We start from the raw sequence: 22236 nt of genomic DNA, 5'->3' as shown, positions 1-22236 counted from the left end.
AGGAAGATCAACAAAAGAGTCACAGAGACAGAGAGAGAGAGAAGTAGAGAGCGGGAGAAAGATGGAAGAAGAATGAGAGATAGCGAAAGCACGCGAGTTCGATTTGAAAGAAAGCTGAGAGAGTAATAAAAACTTGAACACATGACAGACCCCCATCACAGATGCCTCCTACTCCAACTCCTCCCCCTCCAAACAATCAAACCGCCTGTCGCCGGCAATCTCTCCCTCAATCGAAGCCATTCCACTTGTTGTCTCCTCTTTCTCACTCTCGCTCTCTCTCTCTCTCTCTTCTTCAGCAGAGACAGCGTGCGAAAGTGAAATCGAACCTTTGCTGCCGGCGTTTGCACTTTTAACAGCGATCAGTAGCGGCAGCCGGTTTCCAAAGGGGGTTTTGGGGAGGGACGGTATGAGATTGGGTTTGGATATGGGTATGAGAGTATGGGTTTTGGCCTGGCTTGGGTTCCAACCTGGGTGAGAAAGAGAGAGAGACACAGAGACTGCGCGCGGCTACAATTAATAATAAAAATAACAAAATTTTGTTGTAAAAGTTTCTCAGTTATTTTTAAAGACGTACGTGCGACGTACGACTGAATGAAAATCCGTTTTTGGTTTTAATTTTGGATTAAGTGGCCCGGTCAGTGAACTTTGTCCGACTGGGACTTTCGTCATTTACGTATTTTTACACACTTCTCTGATGACGTGCGTTTGCCCCTTCCCAAAGATGCCACCGAGTAAGTGGGTGGGTCTGGCGCATGATGACGCTCATTTTCGGACTTCTTCCTATTTGACCAAGTTAAGACAGCTGCATATGACTTGCATACACAATTAGCCAGTGAACTGATTGGATTGGATTGAATTAACTTGACCCGTTTACACAATGCAATGCAAATCAATTCTTAGATCTTAAGAAATATGCAGCTTTAATTAGTTAATAAGCAGCATTGACGTTTGCACCTGACACTCAGTCGCCACACATACCTGTGTGTGTGTGTGTGTGTATGTGTAGGGAAGGCAGAGGTGCATAACTGTCCAATGGCCAGGAATCCTCAGACATAGACGGTGCCACCACTGGCTGGCTGATAAAGCATATTGGCGCTGCCGAGCGCCATGGGCGTCGAGTGCAATTAGCGCCATATATCAATTACTATTACTCTACTTCCATATTACGTATACGACGCGCGCGCCGCCGCTAAAGTGTTTTCATTATAAATCATTTATTCAAATTGCATATTGGAACTGCTTCTGCAACTGCAACTGGTTCGTTGGTTTTGCTCAGTTATGCCAGAGATTATTATTGGGGCCCATCAAGCTATCTCAAGATTGAAATGAAAAAAAAAAAAAAACAAAACCAAAGCTGATGACGGCGGGTCAGTTAGTCGCCCGACCCAGTCGATCAGACAGCTGATCTCAAGTTGGCTAATGATACACTTAACGCCTTTTTTTACTTTGGACAATTGTCTGTCAAATTATTGCCAATTTTACAAATATTTCAAAACTCTTTAGCATTAAAAAAACAACGAAAATTAAGCTTAAGCTGGGAAACATTATTTATACTTACAAATATATTCAATACAATTTCATCATCCGATTTGATCATCAATTCCCTTTATGTATATGCTATAACTTAGTCTCTTTTTTAAGAATTAGTTGATTTGATAAAAGAAACGTTTAAATGAAATATTTAAAATATTTAAGATCGACTTCAAAATGTGAAAACCATAATGCATTGAATTTTACTTGTGATTGACAAATACGAATCTGAAATTAAATTTATATATAAAGAATTGATATGAAAATGGGATAATTTGGTCTTATTGAATATTTCGAATATAGAATCTTCCAAATGGTTTTCAATCTCTAGAAAATACAGATTTCTTACCACATATGTATATATAACTCAAAATTTATCATTAGTAACAAAAGTTGTTGAATAATAATTATATTTTATTTTACATTATATATTGTGTATAATTTTCATAAATTTTTTTCAAAACTGGGCTAGAATAAGCCAATACACAAATACACACACATATACACATGCACATCTAATGCTGAAACCCAAATTGTCCTATCAATTGCTATATGTAAATATATATATATATGTATGTATGTATTTTGTATCATTATTTGTATTTCTATATTGTGCCACTGAACTTTGTAAATTGTTGTACAAATTTGTTAAGAAATAAAGTTCTGTATAAAGTCTATAAAGGTCACATAATCCATATGCATATCTTTTATAGATTAGTCGCATATCCATATATATGTGGATATATGTATATGTTTTTAAGGTGATTCATTGTTTTATTTTTTGTTTTTGCTATTCGTTGGGTTATTTCACACTTTTGAACTTAATATCGAGAGCAAAATTTTAGATTTATCGTTAAACCTTATATAATCGCAAGCAAATCTTCAGTTACAATCGAGTTTTGGCGCTTAACAAAGAGGAAATCTTAGACAACATTAATGCACAATACCAAATAAGGAAGAATAATAATATGTAAGTAAGCAGATAAGTAATAAAATTATCATTATCAATTAATAATCGTCTAGGGGTCTAAAGCTGGCGATTATTTGTGTTTGTTTTAATTTGGACAGAGACATATTAAACGAGTTAGTTAGTTGGAATGTTTACTACTCCATTATTGCAGGGTAATTCCAAATATCCCAGACACAAACTGACTGACTGTCTGACTATATTTGAGCTAAGATAGATAGACATAGATCGAGGGCAAGTGCATTTTGCATTTAGAAAGCATCGTTGAGCTCTACGACTGATAATCTCAGTTCAGTCATAAGCGGTAGCTAGTGTGTACGCGCCACTAAATCTAGGCCGCCCTCCTCTTCCATTTTGGTCAGGAACTTGATAACACGATAATGTGGTTCCGATTGTCTTGCCATATCGATGAGGGCAAGCAGTTTCTTAATGCCAATGCACACGCGTTTACCGGCCATATTTCGGGCAATATTTTGTATCTCCTCGGGACTAAACAGATCAGAGTGATCGAGGACGGCAAGCACATGATCGGGACTGGACAAATTTGAGACATGTAACACTGAGGTGAAGGCCGGTAACATTTCCATTTCCTCTAGAACCTCTCGCCGGCTGGAAGTGCACAAGATTAGCAATTTACGTCCCTTGGGCGGTTGTTTTTTGAGCAGCACCAAAAGGGCTTGCAGTGTGAGATTGGAGTAGCGGGGTCCAATGGATCCATAGTCAAGCAGGCGTTCCACATTGTCTACCACAACGCAGCTAAGCGTGGATCGGTAGGCATCATCGAATATTTTGCGTATATGCAGACATTTAGCTGACTCGGTGAAGCCGACCATGTCTTCGGGTGAGCAGACCTTGACAAAGGGAAAGTCACTCATTTTGGCCAAATTGGCGGCCAGCGCCGATTTGCCCGAATTGGGAGCACCCTCGATGAGAACCGAGACAAGGCCTGAACTTTCGGTGGCTTTAGCCTGTTGGACATAGAGCATGCCATCTTCCAGAAGGCTTGTGACTGGTGGACCCCAATTGATGATGCCTCGTGCCACCATATTCTCCAGCATTTCCTGGGCAGCGCCAAAGGCCGGCTTTATATCGTTGTCCAGGGCGTGTAGGAAGTCCGATCGGGTTACCTTCAGCTTTTCCATGGCCTCAGGATCCACATGGACTTTGGAATCGGCTTTGATTAGCCGATTCATGGCTGTGGATTGAGCAGCTCGTACCAGACCCTCCAATTCGGCGCCACTGAAGTTCTTGGTTCTGGAAGCAATCTCTGCATTATCCACATCGCTGGCTATTTTATTAAATTCTCGCATCCGTTTGGTGTGTATATTAAGGATCTGGACGCGTCCCTGCTCGTTGGGTAAGCTAATTTCCATTTGTACTTCCAAGCGGCCAGGTCGAAGTAGAGCTTCATCGATCATGTCTCTGCGATTGGTCATGCCAATGACGAGAATGTTATTTAACTGTTCCACGCCATCGATTTTGGCCAGCAGCTGATTAACCACGGTGTCATGGACTCCACTGTTGCCTGCCACAGATCCACGAGCCTTACAAATGGCATCTATCTCATCGAAAATGATGATGTGTAAGCCACTATTGGGTCCCAGGCGTTTTTCCTCCTCTTCCGCTTCGGCGAAAAGCCTTCTGATATTTGCCTCCGATTCACCCACATATTTGTCCAGGATCTGCGGACCATTCACTATCTTTGGCTCGCGTGCATTCAACATGGTGCCGATTTGTCTCGCCATCAGAGTTTTACCCGTACCGGGTGGACCATAGAGAAGAATGCCTTTGACATGCTTAATGCCCAGTTGCTCGACCAGTTCTGGTGGGAAGACTCGAGACGCAAAGGCTCGCCGAAATATGGCATTGAATTCCTTATCCAGGCCACCAATGCCCATTTTGCCGAAATCCCAGTCCGGATTTATGATTGATTGCCTCACAATTTTGCCCTTGGATCTGCCCTGCAGATTGAGCACTGAATTCTCTGCCTTTTCGAATTGCACTATTGTATTGCCCAGAATTCGTCCAAAGCGTACATTCCTCGTCTTGGACTCCTTGCCATCGCCCACAGTTCGAGGATCAATTGCTTCCAGGGTTTTAACGGCCAAACCCAGAAATTTCTTATCCTTGAATTGAAAGACCAGTGTCTGACCCACAGTTAAGGCCATGCCTGCGAATTGCATGATGAATTCCTTGGCCATTTCATCCGAATCGTATGGCTCTTGGGTTGTGGTCTTCTTTTGCAGAAAATCCGTCTCGAAGGACACACTGGTGATGATATCCGAGTTGACATCGAAACGATAGGGTCGTACATCAATTTCCTGATTAATGGAAAGCGTTGCCCACTTCCGCTGCACCAGAGAGAAACCAACATGTCCACGTGGCAGATCCGTTATCTTCTCCAAGGCGAAGATGTAATGTTGGCCAGGCCCTGGTGATATGTCGACGTATCTGTTGTAATTGAAGGAGAAACATTAATCATAATCAGAGTTCAGCACACTGGGTCATGCTTAGTAGTAAAGCAGGAGATGCGGATGTCTGTGTGTGTGAGTGTGTGGGAGGCACGGAACGGGATACAAACTTGACTTCATCGGTGAAATCTGCTACATTCACGATCGCTTTATTCGTCAAAGACAGCTCATCCGTTGGGCATTTGATTGCCTTCATTCTATGCGCCATTTCGACTGACATTATGATAAAACTTTTCCGTAATGTTGTGAAAAAAATATATTTTCCACTCTGAGTCAGACGCAGACGCAAACAAAAACTTGTAAACAGCTGATCCAGCGTTCCAGTCAGCGCTGTCAGGTTTAGCCATTAAAAGGCTATACATTATTCTAGTTAGCATTTAGTTATGGCAAATCGCTAAAAAAGTTATTTTAGATTTTGCATATTTATGTTATGTTTATGTTATTTTAAGATATTTAATTTGCTTAGATCATAAACAAAGGTAAAAATATTAGCGATCAAAAGGTATTGAAAACCTGCTAGCTCTGATCTCAAAATTAATTATCGATTGATCCCATTTACTATCGAGATGAGCGCCAAACATTAGGTTTTTAAATTATACATTGTTTTTATTATTGCACTTTGTATCAATGCGCTGTGCTAAAAGCACAACATTTTCCAAGGTAATGTCACTTGGCACATAGAATTTGAGCGATGCTTCATAGCCATTGGATCGCAGATGCTCCAGGCGTCCATAATCAAGAATACGTTTACACTGGTATCCAATTTCCTCACGTTCTTCGCGACTCAGCCTTTGATTGGTGGACTCTGCTAGCTCCTCTTGGTTCTCTGCCATGGCCTTGCGACGTTCTCGACTCATGCCAGTGCCACAAACGGCCCATCCTACCATTTTGCTAATGATGACAAACTCTCGGGGACTTATGCCGGCCTGTTCCAGCCACGTCTTGCCCACATAGCTGCGCCAGGAGCAACGATGATGACAGCAGAGGGCAATCAGTATATAATCTGTAGTTGTGGTCTCATTCTCGGCCAGAACACAGCGCAGCGTAAGATCTGTGGCTGCTCCACACAAATGCTTTGACAGGGCTACGTTTCGTTTGGTTTGCTTTAGTTCCGGTAGCTGGGACATCTTCAGGTCGGCGATATCAGCTCGGATGCGTTGAACCAATTCCTTATTGGCCACCTTATTGTCCTTTTTGTGGCGCAACGAAAGGCGATCAATGAGAACCACTTGGGCATTCGAGAGACTCTGAGCCTCCAGTGCAGTGGCCAGATAACATGCCAACTGTCCCTTGCCAGCTCCAAACTCTATGAAACTTGTGTCCTCCCTTAGTTGTTGATCGTGTTCAAGTATTCCGAGAAGTGCTGATGTCTGGACAAGATGTTTGCGCGATTCCTGCCCATATTCTTCATTGTTCAAGGGCTCTTCCAGCGAGGGATGTTGAAATTGAAGCTGTTCAATGGTGTTGGCCACGTGCTGATCATATAAGTGTTTAACTTTCTTTATAACACCATAGAACTCCGCATCCTCCAGTTCGTGTAGTTTCAGTTTGCTGTAGCTATCATGCTCCTCGGAATTGTCCAAGGCGTCACCAGCATTAAAATTTTTAACTATGTAAGGCAAGGTGCTAATTTCTTCGCGGGCATTGCAGATTTTTAGATGTTTTGTTAGCTTCCATTTAAATACAGTGTGCTTTGGATCCAGGGGACATGCTACCCGGATTTGTTCCTCAGCAATTTCCACATTGTTTTCACTTGGTGTGGCGGGAGCGTGGGCGCCACAAAATAAACTCCCCTTATTAGGTGTCATCTTACAGTTGCGCTTCTTTCGAGGCACCCAGTAGGCGCAAGTGGTTGCTTCTCCATTGTCCTCAGTGGTGGTCACAGTCATCTTTAATTTTTTCGCGGCGCCGCCAGCCATGACGTCCGCATCGGTGAACATATGGTTAGTAATAACACGATAACACTATTCAATAAGTCTATCGACTATCGTTCTGTTTGGCGCCAGAAAAAACGGTCACACTGTTCAAAAGGTGGGTCAAATGATGTGGAAAATGGTCACACTATTCAATAAATCGATAAATTTGTATGGCGCTAGTAAAAAACGGTCACACTATTCAATAAATTGGTGAATTTATGTGGAAACTGGTCACACTATTCGATAAATCGATACATTTTTGGCATTAATCCGCTAACCTACAAACTAGAGCTGGGAATCCATCGATAGTCTCCCCACTCGATGGTTTTTTAAGCGATGGAAAAAAATCGATAGTATCGATGGTTTGGTCTTTTTTCATCGATGGATAAAACCATCGATATTATCGATGGTTCCATCGGAAATTTAAAATGGTTATTCGAATTATTATTCAAATAAAATACAAAATTGTTAATGTTTTTAAATTTATTTAATTAACATTTGAAACAAAAAAGAAAAAAACTTCAAACAAAAACTTCATATTCAAACAAAAACAAAATTAATTAAGATCTTCAGTCTCAACTGGATAACTTAAAACGTTATAAGTGTTTTACAGTTACTTAATGTGCTAAAAAGCAAAAACACTCAATGGTACGTACGCACAAATCAAGTTCGATAGATAGCCATCGAAAAATTTTCATCGATCTATCGCACTTTTTAATTTCCATCGATACTATCGATGGAGCCATCGATGGATTTCTATCAGCTCTACTACAAACGGTCACACTGTCCTCTGGAGAAAAGCCGCGCTGCCGCTGTTTGCTGAAAAATAAAATTAAGTTCAAGAATTAACAATATCAAATAACAAATAATAATAATAAATAAATAAAATAACTGCCAAACGCTAATTACAATGTAAGTATCACATTAAAAGCCTAGTCAGTTTAGTGGTTCTGCGAATTTCGAGCAGCATGATGTGCGGCTTTTTTTGATTTGCTGTTGTTGTTGGTAATACTCATTTTTGCTTGCAGGGCCCTTGTGAAACCCAAGTCTGAGCTGACGCCAGAGGAACTGGCCCGCCAGGAAGAGGAGGAATTCAATACCGGACCTCTATCTGTGCTCACACAATCCGTAAAGAATAACACACAGGTTCTAATCAATTGCCGCAACAACAAAAAGCTACTGGGACGTGTTAAAGCCTTTGATCGCCATTGCAACATGGTTCTGGAGAATGTCAAAGAAATGTGGACAGAACTGCCGCGTACCGGCAAGGGCAAGAAAAAGGTGAAACCTGTCAATAAGGATCGCTTCATCTCAAAAATGTTTCTGCGCGGTGATTCAGTGATTCTGGTGCTGCGTAATCCCTTAGCCACCGCTTCAGGCAAATAGTCACCAACCAATTGGCCAATAAGTACAATCATTAACTCGATTCACATTTCATTTACATTAATCAATAAAACCAAAATGGATTCTTTCACATTTCACAAGAAGAAGAGGTCATAAATGAAATTATGCCTCGGACAATTGTTTATGCAATTCAGGCACATAGTCATCATACTGAGCCTGATACAAGTTACCGGCAATGGGCTGGCCCAATTGATACTTCTCAGCAAATTTGGCTGCACTGAATTTCGGTCTATCCTTGCGAGATCGATTGCTGACACGCTCTTCATCGAATTCCAGTTTGCCCGGCTGCTTGTACAGCAAGAAAACATAACGATGGAGACCAGTATCTTTTGGTGGGCCAGATCCTACATAGCCGGCGAGTACCTCACCTTTGGCCACATCATTACCAGGTATGTTCACGACGACCCAGTGTTTAAATTCACGAAAAGTGGGCTTCGAACGTGAGGGTGCATCTGGATCGGTCATGATGAGTGTATAATAGTCAGAAGCCTCAGCTGGACTCCACTCGACCAGTGGTTGATCCTTCACTTGAGTGGGTGTTAGCTCAACACCATCCTTGGCAATGAGCCCATTGCTATAAGTGACCTTTGAATGGAAAATTTTTCGTTAGCGCTTTGTTTACTTTTCTCTTTCATCTTTGCATCCTATAGCCACACCTGTAGAAACTGGTTTGGTGGTTCTGATATAACATCAGGTACCACCTCGTGGGTCTTGAAGATGTCTTCCACAGAGTGGGAATCTGCAGCCAGAATGGTAGTCATTACCATTAAACAAATGAGAAACATTCTGTGGGAATATTTTATCTGTGGATTATTACAGCTGAATTTTTACTTCTTTTTTCGATGATCTGCTTCGAGTGGAGGTTTCTGTACGACTGAAACCAGTTTGTTACGTTGCTGTAGTTTTATAAAGCAAAGCAAATTAACGCTTCAACCTCTCATCTACCAAAACTAACAAACAAGTAACTTGTTAACCCTGTACCGGCAAATTGTGGGATACATTTTAGTCATAGCTAACTGAATGTAGGAAATTTATTTCGTTATACCTTAAAAGATTATAACTTTATCCCAAAACTAACCAATGCAAGAAAGTGTATGTGCATGACCTCATTTGACTTTGCCATTGTTTCTGTCACACTTGAGTAACAATTTTAATATACATTATAATTAGTAAATTATCAAACATTAACTTAGTTATCTAATTGCCAGATAATTGCTTATAAAGCAAAGGAACATAATCATCGTATTGTGCCTGGAAAAAGTTACCAGCCACAGGATTGCCCAGTTGATATTTGTCCGCAAAACTAAGAGTATTGAATTTTTCTCTATTTGTTGCACTTGTCTTTGGTATGCGTGGCTCATCGAAGGATAACTTCTTAGGCTGCTTGAACAATAGGAAGACATAGCGATGTAGGCCAGTGCCTTGAGGCGGTCCAGCGCCCACATAGCCGCTTAGGACTTCGCCTTTTTCAATTTGATTGCCAGGAATATTTCCGACCAGCCAATGATGCCATTCTCGGAACTTTGGCTCTTTGCGGCTTGGAGCATCCGGGTCGGTCAGCAGCAAAGTGTAGAACGAATCGGGTTTGGCTTCCCATTCAACTTTAGGTTCATCCTGCACTTGTGTAGGTGTTAGCTCAATGCCATCCTTGACAATCAGACCACTGGCATAAGTAATCTTTTGAATGGAAAATTTTTGTTAATGCTTATTGTTGATGCTTCTTTTTTTCCTTTGCAATTGTGACTTTACCTGTAGAAACTGGTTTGGCGCTTCGGGTATAACATCCGGGACAACACCGTGTGATTTAAAGACCTCTTCCACGGATTGAGAGTAAGCAGCCAAAAAGCTACTCAATACGATTAAAAGTAGAAGCATTTTCTTTGAATATTTCGACTAATGTTCGAGTTAAACGACTGAACTGTCTTCAGTGAAGGTTCAGGAATGACTGAAACTAGTTGGCAATGATGCTCCAGTTTTATACAGCAACCCCGGTCTGGGTGCTCCTCCAATTAATCCATCTAAGAGTGTCATATGACCCGTTGAACCTGTATTGACAGGCCAAAGGGCAAATATCATCTTGAAAGTAGTGGAAATTTTACTCCATCTTACAATCAAAATTAAAATAAGCAAATAAGAGTATATACTAGTCGAAGCTCTTTTGTTTTGGTTACGCTTGAGCGATAAATTTAATAGCTATTAACTTGAAAATTTAGCAAAGTAATTTGTAATGTATTCAATAATGGAAATTATTTATACATCGTGGTTTGTCTTTCTACTTTTTGCCCGACAATTGCTTATAAAGCTTTGGAACATAATCATCGTAACGTGCCTGAAAAAAGTTACCAGCCACAGGATTGTCCAACTTATACTTGGCCACAAATTTGACAGTGCTAAACTTTTCTCTTTTGGAGGAACTTGTCTTTGGTATGCGTGGCTCATCGAAGGATAACTTTCTCGGTTGCTTAAACAGCAGGAAGACATAGCGATGCAGGCCACTTCCTTGGGGTGGTCCTGCGCCCACATAGGCACTGAGCACATTCCCCTTGTCTACTTGATTGCCAGGAATATTTCCAACCAACCAATGATGCCATTCACGAAACTTTGGATCCTTGCGGCTTGGAGCATCTGGGTCGGTGAGCAATAAAGTGTACAAAGCATCTGGTTCGGCATTCCATTCAACGCACGGTTGATCTTTGACTTGAGTAGGCGTCAGTTCGCCCCCATCCTTGGCCATAAGTCCGCTTTTGTAGGAGACCTGCAATTGAAACACTTATTTCTGGTTTTCATTGACGTTGCATTTGAGTGAATTATTTTTAGCTACACCTTTAGAAAGTCATTGGGCGCCCGTGGTATGATATCGGGCACGATGCCATGGGCCTGAAAAATTTCTTCCACCGTGGCTGATTGGGCAGCCATTACAATGTCCGAAACAACAAAATTGAAGATGACCAGAATAATATTTGAATGAATAAACAATTAAGCAAGGCTTGCTTGGAGAACATATATTCTAGCAATCAGAGATAAAGTTAATGTGAATTAGTAAAGTCTTATCGAGAAGTGAAGTTAATATAAATTGGTGGAGAGGCATTTGTAGTCATCATATTGAGATTTTATACCAGTTTCCCATTGGCCAAACTTCAAAGAAGATGTCATTTTGACCACCATCAAGTCTAAGAATCTGTAGTTTTTTATAAAGAGACAGTTGAGGTGTCTTTAATTAACTAATCTAACCTCATTAAGTGGACACTAAGACAACTTTTATATTCGAATCGATGTGAAGGCTGGAGTTGTGTTCCAGTTTGCAATGAAGTGTTCAATGTCATTGCAACTCGAATTCTATTCTAGTTTATCCAGCTTAATCTAGTGATCATGGTCATTAAATTCATGTCCATTTGAGCTTTATTGATATTTCTGGGTGGAGTATCACTCACATGAGTCTTAAGATAACGATTTCGATTAATTTATGCATTTCTTTAGCCAATATTTTAAGCAACATCAAAAACCGGACCCTCTTCCACTCACTTTCGTATGCGAATGGGATTGCTTAAAGCGTCTGATTTTTATCGCATTATGACCCTACGAAATGGCCTTGTACAATGCTGGCACATCAGAGTTCCAACTGGCTGTAAAGAAGTTCCCGGCCACGGGATGACCCAGATTATAAAGTTTTACAAATTCTTTGGTATTAAATTTGCCACGTTCCTCGGCATTGCGCTTGGGAACTTTTGGGAAATCGAATTTCATATGATCTGGTTGCTTGAAGAGCAGGAAAACGTATCGATGAAGGCCACTGCCCTCAGCTGGTGTGACACCGATATAACCAGCTCGTCTGTCACCCAAAGTCAACTGATTGGCTGGTATATTGACAACCAGCCAGTGAAGATATTCCCTATGTGTGGGATTATTGCCTCTGGGTTCATCAGCATCTACCATTATGAGGGTATAATAGTTTTCCATAGCCGATGGCCATCTAACAGTTGGCTCATCTCGCACCTGCATGGGTTGTAACTCAACGCCGCGATCTGCCTTAATAAGGCCTGGATAAGTGACCTACGATAAGAAAGAGTATCAGCTTTAATTCTTAATTCCTTTGTCCACTTACATTAAGGAAATCTTGAGGTCCGATATCTATAATATCTGGTATGACATCCAAGTGTCTCAGGAACTTGCTGACTTCCGTATCCGCCTCCCCATGCGTGTGGCTAATGATTAGAAACAAACTGATGAATAATCCAAATAGTCGGTGGCTAGTGTTAGTCCACATTCTGTCTTTAATATCTGCAACTGAAGCCGATCTGGGCCATGCAGTGACTTAAATACTTCACTTTGCCTACGATCAAGCTCACAAAAACCGGCTGTGTTGGCCATCTTGGGGACCAGTTATGCGATTTTTGTTAAAACAGCTGTGTGTTTAATAATGAGTGATTTCTTATAGGTGTGGGACTGACTGACTACCCTGCCCTTTTGCTTGCTAAACATATTGAAATTGTTGTCGTTTTTAATTAAACTTTTACCCAGAGTGACCTAACATGCAAGAATACAATTTGTTTGCCTGACAAACTTGCGTGACGAGTGGCCGTTTAAAAAAATAAATAAAAATAAAAGCAAAAATCATTTTCGTTGACAAACCTATTACGGAAATTGCTACCAACTTTATAATTATTTTCATGCAAATCATTTTTAATAATGTATTAATATCAATAACGAAAACAAGAGAAAATGCAAAAACTGAGAATAAAATCACTGAATATATTCCGCAATTTAACTCAGTTCACAGTTCAACTCAGTTTTTGTTAATTTTAATGACTGATTTTTTAACTTACAAACATTTTATACACATTTTTCTCTATAAAGAATCAAAAGAATGCAACATTTATTGCATTTATTATGCATTAGTCAATCAATATTGTTTTTACAACTGTTCACCATGGAAATTAGTAAAGTTTTTCTTTAACAGAAATAACAACTATCAACAAAATAGTTTCAGAATCTTTATAATTGCAATTCTTTGGCAACTTGAAACTTTTAATGGTTTATGGATCAGGTGTGAACACAAACGCATCCAAGTCCTTCACGTCGAAAAGAATAAGGACTCAGTAGGACTTAGGACTTACCAGGCAACCAGCAAGCAAATTTTCTTAGAGCTGCTTTTAGAGTCTTTTTCAAAAGTTCAAAGTGTCCTCGGCCCCATTATTTGATATACATACATATCTAATCTATATAGAAGAAGTTTTCTCTATGATTTTTCCATATTTCTACTGAGAAATTTTGTAATAAACTGGGATTTTTTGATTGCTGGTTAAGCTTAAATACAAACTATCCTTCCAGAAGCATATTATGCTAATCACGATCTAATCTATAAGCGTACTAACAATAAGTACTACAAGGCTCCCCCAAAAAGTATGCAATCCTATGTGAAAGCCTTAACTTTCACCTTGGCCTTATTCATAGAGAAATCAAACAGTTTCCAGATTATAAAAGAACTAAAGAAAAAAACAAATCACGTTTTAAAGTTTTTCAATTTTTGCAATTTTTTAATAAATTAAATAAATATTTCAATTAATTAATTTGATTTTTGGTCGATTTGTGCAGTATGTAAACGAAATAGTTGAGAATGAAAGTGCAAAGTGAGAGTGGTGAAAGAAAATAGGGCAAAGAAGCATGAGGCTAAGTATGAGAAGAAGAATGGCTAAAAATCCTCGTGGGCTCTCAACGTTAACAACTAAACTCTATGTCCTAGACATGTTCGGTTACATTTTGGTTTGCTTGACTCGAGCTGCCACGCCTACATTGGGGTGAATGGCGTGTGGTAGCATTCAATTCCTTGGTATGTACACATATGAAAAGCGGCGGCAGGATTAAAGCGCTTGGCGCTTGATCTAAGACGAAGAGCTGTAGCTGGACGAGGAGCCCGATGAGCCGGACGACGATGAGCCAGAGGAGTATGATGAAGAGCTGCTGGGATGGTAAGAGCTGTAGGCCAAGTTCTGGGAGTCCCAACGAGCATAGGGACCACCGCTCATGGGCTCCCAGCTGCTGGGATCGTATGAGGAGGCAGTGGTGCTGGGTACACCGTATTCAACAGCTGGCACTGGAGCTGGCATGGGCACCATGTTCATCTTCATGCCACCCAATTTCTGGATCAAGTTGTAGATAAGGAAGCCAAGCACCAATTTGATGGCAATCTTTGACAAAATCAAAGCCTTGGTGGCCTTAAGACTGACCAGACCCAAAAGAATGGGCATGACAACCTTCAACTTGAGTTTCATGAGCAACAGCAGAGGCAAGAAAAGTTTGTCCTTGTTCTTCTTTTCAGCGCGACCTAAAAAGAAGAAAGGATCAAGTAAAAATCAACTTTATTGGACAAACCAAAGACCTACTAACCTTCTTCTTTGGGCAATTCCAAATCAAAGCCACGATCGGCACGATAGGTCATCACAGAGCCAGCAAAGAAAGTCTGAGGCAACTGCAGACGCATCTCGTTCGAGTGAAGAATGCGGGCCACACGATCCACAATGACCTTATCGATGACATCATCATCGAAGGCACGACCGCTGACATCGTCCTCCACATTGGCCATCGTATCTAGATAGGTCAGAACTTTCTCCTTCAGACAATGCATGGCATTGGAATGGAAACACTTATCCACAATGGTCGAGATCAGCTCATCGGAGCTGTGAATGCGAGGTGTGACCGCATTATCAATGGCAGCACCCTGAACTGATGACGCCACCAGCAGAACACAACCGAACGCGATCAAGGACGTGTAACGAAAAGCCATTTTCTTATTTGAATTTGAATTGCACTCCACTCGATATTTTGTATATTGATCTAACCACCAAAGAAGCGCGTTGTGTGTTCACTGCGAAGTCGATGCGACGACAATGTTGGACAATTGTGCGAGTATCAACGATTTTATACTGCCGCTCCCAGGGCACTTGTGTTGGAAGAGGGCAGCGTGGACAGTGGACAGTAAGTTTTGGAGCGCACCGTTTTGTTTTTCGTTTCTCGTTGTTTTGTTTTTGGACAGCTCCGAAAATGAGTGACGAAAGCCCAGCCATGCCAAGCCTTTGAGGGCCAACACATCGAAAAGCAAGTGTCTGAAGTTTTTCACCAAAAACTATTGTGGCTTCTTCTTTGATATTTAGGTTGCACATTGCTCCATGCCCACGTCACCGATCACCGCCCCACCAACCCACAATGTACATATGTCTTAAGCTTTCTCGCTTTCCATATCATCCAGAGAACCCTCCGCCCCCCGCCAATGTTTTGGCCAAAGTTGCATTATATGTATTGACTGTTCGATGAAAATAAAAACTTTTGTTTCCAATTAGTATGCGTAGATGTAACTCTTACGCGAGTATAAGAAAGCCAGAGACCCCCCGCCCCCCCACACACACATACACACATCCAATCCCTGGCCACTGCTGCACGTACATATTTCAGCGTATCAGTTTGATACACACATTTCGATACAAGAAATCAGTACGGAACTAGCTTACACTTTTTGCCTTAGCCCCCCAAAAGGAATTGAGGCTTCGTTTTATTCGGCATTTGGTATTTTGTCTGGCCCTTTTTTGTTTTTCGTATGCGGAACTGGTGTACTTTTTTTTTCTTGTCTCAATGATTATTACTTTTGTTTGTTTTATTTTTTTAGATTACGAAATAGATTTTCGCTTTTTTTTTTTCGTGTGACACATTTTCAGTTGACACGGTTTTTGTACATTTCTCAATTATCAAGAATCATTTTTTGTGGAATTTCAAAAATTTCAATTAATTAAATGCATATAATTAAGGCCATGAAAACTATTGTGGTCACATCATTTACATTTTTTCGTTTCCATTTCATTTCCTTTCTCTACAAAATAAATGCATTTGGAGGTAATTTAATTAAGTTTAATATCAAGTAATTGCTTCCCTCTTAACATGATGTTTTTTTACAATTTTAAAATTCTCCAAGCTTTAATCTTTGTTTTTAAACAGAAAAATTTATGGACTTGATTAGTTTTTTGATGCGTTTTAGCCATATATGCCAAAGATTGTGGCCAAGGATGATATTTTGTTTAGTTTAACTAATGAATAAAATAATTACTAAAAGGTTTCTTTTTTTATCCCATAAGTTTATTAATTGAAGCTTTTTTTATTGCATACATAAAAATCAAGCAGAAGTTTTTTTTGTCTATTTTTAAAAAAATTGAATTAAATACTAAAGCCATTTAAAAACTTCGCTTAGCATTAGTTAAATTAAAGTGTTGGTAATAAAATTCTATAAAGTTTCAGGAATAAAGCCTATTAAATTTACTTTTCGTTCAAATTAATTAAAAACTTGAGAATTTTATAGGCATAAAATATATTTGAACGCAAATCGTTTCAAATCTTTTGGCTCGTGAACAGTTTCAAAAATAAACAATAAATAAAAAGGTTCTCTGCTATCATCAGCAAAATTAGATATATTATTAGATATTTGTATAAAGAAAATTTGATAATTTTGATTGAATTTAATATATTATTTTACATCTAATGCACCTTAACTATGATAAAAGTTTAATTCTACCCCAGCAAAACGCATGTTTAATGCAAAAGGCAGATTCCAAGGAGATGAAATATGTGCTTAAATATTTTATTGGCATATAGTAACATAAAAATTGTACTCTTGAAAATTATAAACAATTAGCTGTCACTTTAAGTCATATCTTTAATTTGAACAAAATTTCTAGCAATTCATTATTGAATTTGACTTTAAATTTTAATCGATTCAACCAAAAGAGGGGGCCAATTTGATTCGACTCTAAATTGCAATTAGTCCACAACCAAAAGAGGATGATTAATTGATGATGATTTGGCCTTAAGTTGATATCAAATTAGTTAGAAGAGGCCTGTTGATTAACTATTTGCTTTGGTGATTAAACTATTCATTGTTATGCTAATCAATTTCGTTGGTAAATATTTGAGATACGCAGTTCCGTCATGTTACTTAATCCACCATCATTGAATTCAAGTGCCAAATCTGTGGATACCCTTTTTTTGTTTTTTCTTTGTTACCTAATTGTTATTTTAAATAATGCATCAGGTGTCGTTGTTGTGGCACGATTTTATTTATATATTTCATTGTTGTTTTTCTTTATCTGTTATCACTCAATAAAAGATATTTGTGAGCTTCCTTTATATCACAAGCGCCACACTTTGCTTTAAATCGTGCCAAAAGTTGGGAAAAATACATATGTATATACATATATAAAACTTTATGTCGTACAATAAATTTCCATAAACTCGTGTCTGTCTCTGTGTGTGAGTGTTGCCCAAAAAAGCGTCCTCATGCATGCCAAATGATTATGAAAGTGAATCCAACACCTGTCTATCCATGTCGTTGATGAAATTGGTTTGAGATTTTCCTGGTAAAATAATCAAATTTTAAAAGATTCTTACTTGAAAGGTGAAATGGATTCTTGACCTATGATTGGCTTTGATTTTCTTTTTTTTTTTAGATTTTATTTAAACCTAAAAGTATTTATAAAGACATTCTTAGCTTTTGTTGAATTCTAATATAAGTATTTTTTTGATTGGCAGCCATTTAAATTTTGTGGGTTTTATTTTTTATTTCTTCTGCTTTTGTTGTTGATACACGAATCGCTCCTTCAACCACAAAATTCTTCTACATATTTTCAATTTTTTTTCCCCCGTTTTCAATTCATTCCGTTTTTCATTTTTGCTTGGTAAGAATGTCATGCACTTGAACGCATTCTCAGTTGGAGCATGGGTTTTATTTTTCTGTGGATGGAGTCAGGATTTTTATTTGGGGGATTTATGAATGTGTATGTGTGTGGTCAATTACGCTTCATTGAGCATTCAATGCCGTTTGATGTCTCCTATGCTATGTAAGGCCTTCCTATCGGTTGGTGTGTGTGCGGGTGTGTACCCACACCCTGACCAAGAATGCTTAAAGACTTTCACTTGCCCTCAAACTCTTTTGTGGTCAACTTTCGCGTACACCAGTGAAAAAAAGAAATTTTTCAACAATTTTTTTTTAAATGATTTTTACGCACTTCATCAATTTAATCGACTGCCCAAACCCAAAGTTGGCTTGAGTAGAATATTTAATATGATTTTGCTGGCCAAGAGTGGTCATTCGGTCTTAAGTTTGGCTAATTAGGACAAGATTACCGTGCACGTAATGCTTTATAAATATTTAATGCCAAGGTGAAATTTTGGCTAAGGCTTAAAACGCATCGTCCACAACGTTGAGTAAGTTAATTAGGCTTCCTAGTCTGAGAATTAGCCCAAATAGATTACTCTCTCTCTCTTTCACTCTCTGTGTGTGTGTCTGTAATAGAATTTGTCTAATTAAAACGATATTTTGAACATTTATTCATGGTATTTATCTTTGCTACTTTATTTGTGTGTTTTTTTTTTGGTTCTTGTTTTTTTTTTTGTTTCTGTTCTTCAATAAATAGTTAATAAATAAATGTATTTAATAAATAAAGTCTAGGTTGAGAGAAAGAGACATCTCAGGAGTTAAACAAACAGGACAAGGAAAAGCAAAAGTCACAAAAGAAAACTTTTAACAATTAACAAATTATTTTGTGCTTTTGGAACTTTTGTTTATGGCTGCTTTTTGACTAGGCATAGCCCTGGTAAGCCAAGTTTTGTGCCGAAGCGGAATATTGAGGCTGCTCAACAACGGCGGCGGGCACGGCTCCAGCAAATGTACGACCATCCCAAGGACCATGGGCGGTGATGTGTGCCGTGTGATGATGATCATGGGCAATCTGAGAGTGGGGGAGAGGCAAGGAAAAAACAAATGAGTATTAAAATTTTTAGGCCAATAAAAAGAGAAATTTTATAGTCAAATTTTTTTTTTAAGGATAAGGAATTTCTGTGGTGGATTGTGATTATTGTTGTGGGGAGTTGTGGGGCTAGGGTTTTGTTACGACTTACCCATCTAGCTCTCTCTCTCTCTTTCTAGACTCTAGGGTTCTATACATACATTATATATATTTGATATTGCTACCCGACGCCACCCTCACAACTCAATCCCTTAATTACCACAGCCCGCGAATGCCTAAAAGACAATGGGAAATTTGGTTTTAATATCTAAATTATCTTACCTTTTTGCACAATTGGAAAATGGCCAAACCAACCGAAACAATGAAGGAGAAGAAACCCAAAGCAAGAGCATTGAAAGCCTTGATCTTCAAGATGCCAATTGCCATGGGGATAACAGTGATGGCCTTCAGGAGAATAAGCACCAGAATGGGCATGGCCAATTTGCGTAGACGATGCTTCTTGCCTAAAAAATGTCAAAATGAAATTTGCATATGCACATCAGTTGAATGTGATGATGACAGCTAATCAATAGATTCACCCACCCTTCTTGAAGATGTTGCCCTTCTTACCCCTGGCTTCGATTTCATCGTCATCGTTATCTTGATTCAACTGCAGATTCAGGCTCAACTCATCATTAGCCAGATTGCGGGCCGAGACAGTGATTTTGGCATCAGCTCCTGGCAGATTCATGCTGACATCATGTCCCCGCATATAGTTCTCAATGGCATCAATGAAGCCATCAGCACTGTTGGCACGTGCCTCGCTAACGGGCGCCGATTTTTCACCATTTGAACGCACTTCCAAATTGGAGACCTGCAAGCACATGGCAAACAGTTAGATAAAAATCTACTTAGAATATCATTTATCATTTCTTACCGTATAGCTTTCTTTGCTCATCACATTGTCCACAAAACGCATGGCTCGCTCTTTAATGCAGGCCATCGAATCTTGACCACTGGCGCATTTCGATTGCTCCTCGGCAATCAGACGTTGTAATTGAGGCGTTGTGGCGCCTTGAGTTGCTGCCGCCAGGGCTACAACACCTACCACAATCACAAGGAGTAATTTGGCCATTATGCAGTTGTGTTTGTTGTTGTTGTTGTTGTTATCAGTAAACAATGTTGATCAGCCAAACACAACAACTCGTCTCAATGCCGGCACAATTGCGTTTAATAATCGTTTTTCTATTGTTCACGATTTTTATACTCCCAATGTTTAAAGCGCTGTCTCAAAAGACTCGTCGGCCAATTGGTCGTCGTTTTGGTATTTTGGTTCGTTCGTATCGGCGAATGCCACAGCAAAAGAAATGGCGAAAGAAATCATGAATGAAGTTAAATGTGTAAACAGGCAGCAAGTCGGCTTGGCTCTTGGCTTTAATACACGGGCCGGTTGCTTGGCTCTTTGCTTCATCTGCAAAGTCTGTGTGCGTGCCTTTGTGTTGTACCATGTGTCGTATACTTAATGTGGTCTTATTTCAAACGCGTGCCGTTAGCTTCACAAACACACACGCACACGCAGATGTGGTGGGAGTTAGGGCGGAAACTAGGGTCAGGTGTTTCTATTTAGACCTCAAGAGTAGGGTTTCTTCACCTGAATCTCATTACCATTAATCATTTAGAAACTGATTTTAGTCGAGAGAGAGAGAGAGAAGAAAAAGCCACAGAAAAAGGAGTCGAATGCATAAACCTTTTCATTTATTTAAATCAACTTTCATTCACATTTAAATAAACTCATCTGGCATACACAGAATAACGCATTTTGTTAAATATAATTTCTTGATTGAGTTTACATTACTCTCGGTTATAGTCACGTTGAGAGCCCATTGGAAACTAGCAATTAAAAAGGTTGCAACACATAATTTTATACGCAAAAAATTATGCAAACAAATTGCGTATGCAATTAAATCAATGCTTAATTCATAATTAATAATTAACACAAAACATAATTGTAGATTATCAAGCGCCTCCGCCCACAACCAAAAACTAAAGCGGCCAAAACTTTGGCCAAAAAGTCATCATCTACATGCCAATTGAAAAGAAAGCGCTATTGCCTTATTGAAAACGAAAGTAATATGCTTAAGACATAATCCCTTTCTCCATCCCCCGTCTCATGAACGCAGCCCTCTTCTGTTGAGACTTTGTTGCCTTTCCCTGCCACAACTGCGAAATACTGAAAAATCATGAACTGAATTTCGATATATTTTTTAGCTTGGTGCGCGCGACACATTTGAATTATGAATCTCTGTATATTGATTACGTTTGCCTTGCCATGAAAATTGAATTGATAACGGAATAAAAGTGAGGACGTGAGGGTGAAGGTGTGTGTGTGAGGGGGGGGTATGTGTGGGGTTTCGTTTTTGTTGCTTGGTCAAACCAGAAAAATTTCACCGAAACCAGCATTGGCGCTTAATTTGCAATTCTGGACACATTTGCCATTTCAAGTTGAGCCCGAGACTCCCTTGGCCGCCTTTGTTTCTTTTTGATCACTCTTTCAATTTGCTGCCAATGAAATTGGAAAACATTTTCACATTCGAAATTGTTGCGTAGAAACGCAGCAATGGCTGCCATGTTGGCCACGATGGCGGCCAAGTGCATGCCATTAAATATAAATGAAGTGTTGACCATTTTTATTATTGGCGCCGATGCCATTTTGCATTGTTGCACGCTGCTGTGACAGGCGCTTTGTTTCCTCTCCCCCACCAGCTCGATATGATAAGGTTGAAAATGATGGCTCTTCCTTGACTATTGATTTTCTCTTTGGATGTTGAACAGAACAAAACACACACACACGAATAACAAATATTCTATCTTTTAGCTAAATTCGACGGTTTTTTTACCCTGTTTTATTTACTCACACACACAAACACACACATGCCCGCATCGGTTAAATATATTTGCTTTGGCTCATGTTATGCCAGCTGCCCCCATAAGCATGCTATAGTTTTAGTCTTGCTCAGTTTATCCAACTAACCCAACATTTAACTAAGGGGAAACAAATGTCGTAGAAAGAAAGAAATTGCAACTTTCACATTACAAATGCACATCACAATGGCGCACAGTAGGGCTCTTTAGTGGTTTCTAAAATTTGTACAAGATTGCCAAGTACATATTTCTGTGTATACACA

At 39.4% G+C, this 22236-nt stretch overlaps 9 protein-coding genes across 9 annotated transcripts; 1 reads left to right on the top strand and 8 right to left on the bottom strand.

The window, feature by feature from the left end:
* Positions 1–1923: 1923 nt before the first annotated feature.
* On the bottom strand, positions 1924–5272 carry LOC137582443 (vesicle-fusing ATPase 2). The gene is made up of 2 exons (XM_068296982.1): positions 5079–5272; positions 1924–4948 (listed from the first exon to the last, which is right to left on the bottom strand). The coding sequence occupies exons 1-2, from the start codon at positions 5186–5188 to the stop codon at positions 2806–2808; spliced, it is 2253 nt and encodes a 750-aa protein (XP_068153083.1). The 5' UTR covers positions 5189–5272; the 3' UTR covers positions 1924–2805.
* A 99-nt stretch (positions 5273–5371) lies between these two features.
* LOC137582444 (tRNA:m(4)X modification enzyme TRM13 homolog) lies at positions 5372–6917 on the bottom strand. The gene has a single exon (XM_068296983.1). It carries the CDS (start codon positions 6906–6908, stop codon positions 5562–5564), a length of 1347 nt encoding a protein of 448 aa, XP_068153084.1. The 5' UTR covers positions 6909–6917; the 3' UTR covers positions 5372–5561.
* Positions 6918–7653: 736 nt separating this feature from the next.
* Positions 7654–8374, top strand: SmD2 (small ribonucleoprotein particle protein SmD2). The gene is made up of 2 exons (XM_068296309.1): positions 7654–7796; positions 7913–8374. Coding segments are annotated over exons 1-2 (360 nt in total). The 5' UTR covers positions 7654–7794; the 3' UTR covers positions 8271–8374.
* Positions 8307–9265, bottom strand: LOC137581910 (protein D2-like). Its single transcript, XM_068296308.1, has 2 exons — positions 8945–9265; positions 8307–8873 (listed from the first exon to the last, which is right to left on the bottom strand). The coding sequence occupies exons 1-2, from the start codon at positions 9071–9073 to the stop codon at positions 8391–8393; spliced, it is 612 nt and encodes a 203-aa protein (XP_068152409.1). The 5' UTR covers positions 9074–9265; the 3' UTR covers positions 8307–8390.
* Positions 9266–9397: 132 nt separating this feature from the next.
* Positions 9398–10340, bottom strand: LOC137582513 (protein D2-like). Its single transcript, XM_068297089.1, has 2 exons — positions 10038–10340; positions 9398–9965 (listed from the first exon to the last, which is right to left on the bottom strand). Exons 1-2 carry the CDS (start codon positions 10161–10163, stop codon positions 9486–9488), a joined length of 606 nt encoding a protein of 201 aa, XP_068153190.1. The 5' UTR covers positions 10164–10340; the 3' UTR covers positions 9398–9485.
* Positions 10341–10444: 104 nt separating this feature from the next.
* On the bottom strand, positions 10445–11295 carry LOC137582299 (protein D2). The gene is made up of 2 exons (XM_068296778.1): positions 11112–11295; positions 10445–11043 (listed from the first exon to the last, which is right to left on the bottom strand). Exons 1-2 carry the CDS (start codon positions 11202–11204, stop codon positions 10561–10563), a joined length of 576 nt encoding a protein of 191 aa, XP_068152879.1. The 5' UTR covers positions 11205–11295; the 3' UTR covers positions 10445–10560.
* A 374-nt stretch (positions 11296–11669) lies between these two features.
* On the bottom strand, positions 11670–12552 carry LOC137582300 (protein D2). Its single transcript, XM_068296779.1, has 2 exons — positions 12391–12552; positions 11670–12338 (listed from the first exon to the last, which is right to left on the bottom strand). The coding sequence occupies exons 1-2, from the start codon at positions 12550–12552 to the stop codon at positions 11865–11867; spliced, it is 636 nt and encodes a 211-aa protein (XP_068152880.1). The 3' UTR covers positions 11670–11864.
* A 1319-nt stretch (positions 12553–13871) lies between these two features.
* On the bottom strand, positions 13872–15082 carry Osi20 (DUF1676 domain-containing protein Osi20). The gene is made up of 2 exons (XM_068297536.1): positions 14673–15082; positions 13872–14610 (listed from the first exon to the last, which is right to left on the bottom strand). Exons 1-2 carry the CDS (start codon positions 15067–15069, stop codon positions 14168–14170), a joined length of 840 nt encoding a protein of 279 aa, XP_068153637.1. The 5' UTR covers positions 15070–15082; the 3' UTR covers positions 13872–14167.
* Positions 15083–18853: 3771 nt separating this feature from the next.
* Positions 18854–20194, bottom strand: Osi19 (DUF1676 domain-containing protein Osi19). The gene is made up of 4 exons (XM_068297643.1): positions 19989–20194; positions 19655–19925; positions 19394–19575; positions 18854–19054 (listed from the first exon to the last, which is right to left on the bottom strand). The coding sequence occupies exons 1-4, from the start codon at positions 20184–20186 to the stop codon at positions 18905–18907; spliced, it is 801 nt and encodes a 266-aa protein (XP_068153744.1). The 5' UTR covers positions 20187–20194; the 3' UTR covers positions 18854–18904.
* Positions 20195–22236: the final 2042 nt, after the last annotated feature.

Source organism: Drosophila tropicalis, unplaced genomic scaffold (assembly GCF_018151085.1).
Source record: "Drosophila tropicalis isolate 14030-0801.00 unplaced genomic scaffold, ASM1815108v1 contig_859, whole genome shotgun sequence".
Taxonomy (NCBI): domain Eukaryota; kingdom Metazoa; phylum Arthropoda; class Insecta; order Diptera; family Drosophilidae; genus Drosophila; species Drosophila tropicalis.
The sequence above is the reverse complement of the archived record's forward strand: the minus strand, read 5'-3'. Positions and strand labels throughout refer to the sequence as shown.

What these genes read in the sequence shown, in the direction of transcription:
- Osi20 (XM_068297536.1), bottom strand. Translation starts at nt 15,069, where the DNA reads ATGGCTTTTCGTTACACGTCCTTGATCGCGTTCGGTTGTGTTCTGCTG. An exon ending in GGAATTGCCCAAAGAAGAAG is followed by an intron (nt 14,611 to 14,672) that starts GTTAGTAGGTCT and finishes TCTTCTTTTTAG; the next exon opens with GTCGCGCTGAAAAGAAGAAC.
- LOC137582443 (XM_068296982.1), bottom strand. Translation starts at nt 5,188, where the DNA reads ATGTCAGTCGAAATGGCGCATAGAATGAAGGCAATCAAATGCCCAACG. An exon ending in GATTTCACCGATGAAGTCAA is followed by an intron (nt 4,949 to 5,078) that starts GTTTGTATCCCG and finishes CAATTACAACAG; the next exon opens with ATACGTCGACATATCACCAG.
- LOC137582299 (XM_068296778.1), bottom strand. Translation starts at nt 11,204, where the DNA reads ATGGCTGCCCAATCAGCCACGGTGGAAGAAATTTTTCAGGCCCATGGC. An exon ending in CGCCCAATGACTTTCTAAAG is followed by an intron (nt 11,044 to 11,111) that starts GTGTAGCTAAAA and finishes TTTCAATTGCAG; the next exon opens with GTCTCCTACAAAAGCGGACT.
- LOC137582513 (XM_068297089.1), bottom strand. Translation starts at nt 10,163, where the DNA reads ATGCTTCTACTTTTAATCGTATTGAGTAGCTTTTTGGCTGCTTACTCT. An exon ending in CGCCAAACCAGTTTCTACAG is followed by an intron (nt 9,966 to 10,037) that starts GTAAAGTCACAA and finishes TCCATTCAAAAG; the next exon opens with ATTACTTATGCCAGTGGTCT.
- LOC137582444 (XM_068296983.1), bottom strand. Translation starts at nt 6,908, where the DNA reads ATGTTCACCGATGCGGACGTCATGGCTGGCGGCGCCGCGAAAAAATTA.
- LOC137582300 (XM_068296779.1), bottom strand. Translation starts at nt 12,552, where the DNA reads ATGTGGACTAACACTAGCCACCGACTATTTGGATTATTCATCAGTTTG. An exon ending in GACCTCAAGATTTCCTTAAT is followed by an intron (nt 12,339 to 12,390) that starts GTAAGTGGACAA and finishes TTCTTATCGTAG; the next exon opens with GTCACTTATCCAGGCCTTAT.
- LOC137581910 (XM_068296308.1), bottom strand. Translation starts at nt 9,073, where the DNA reads ATGTTTCTCATTTGTTTAATGGTAATGACTACCATTCTGGCTGCAGAT. An exon ending in CACCAAACCAGTTTCTACAG is followed by an intron (nt 8,874 to 8,944) that starts GTGTGGCTATAG and finishes TTCCATTCAAAG; the next exon opens with GTCACTTATAGCAATGGGCT.
- Osi19 (XM_068297643.1), bottom strand. Translation starts at nt 20,186, where the DNA reads ATGGCCAAATTACTCCTTGTGATTGTGGTAGGTGTTGTAGCCCTGGCG. An exon ending in GGGCAACATCTTCAAGAAGG is followed by an intron (nt 19,576 to 19,654) that starts GTGGGTGAATCT and finishes GACATTTTTTAG; the next exon opens with GCAAGAAGCATCGTCTACGC. An exon ending in TTTTCCAATTGTGCAAAAAG is followed by an intron (nt 19,055 to 19,393) that starts GTAAGATAATTT and finishes CCCCACTCTCAG; the next exon opens with ATTGCCCATGATCATCATCA.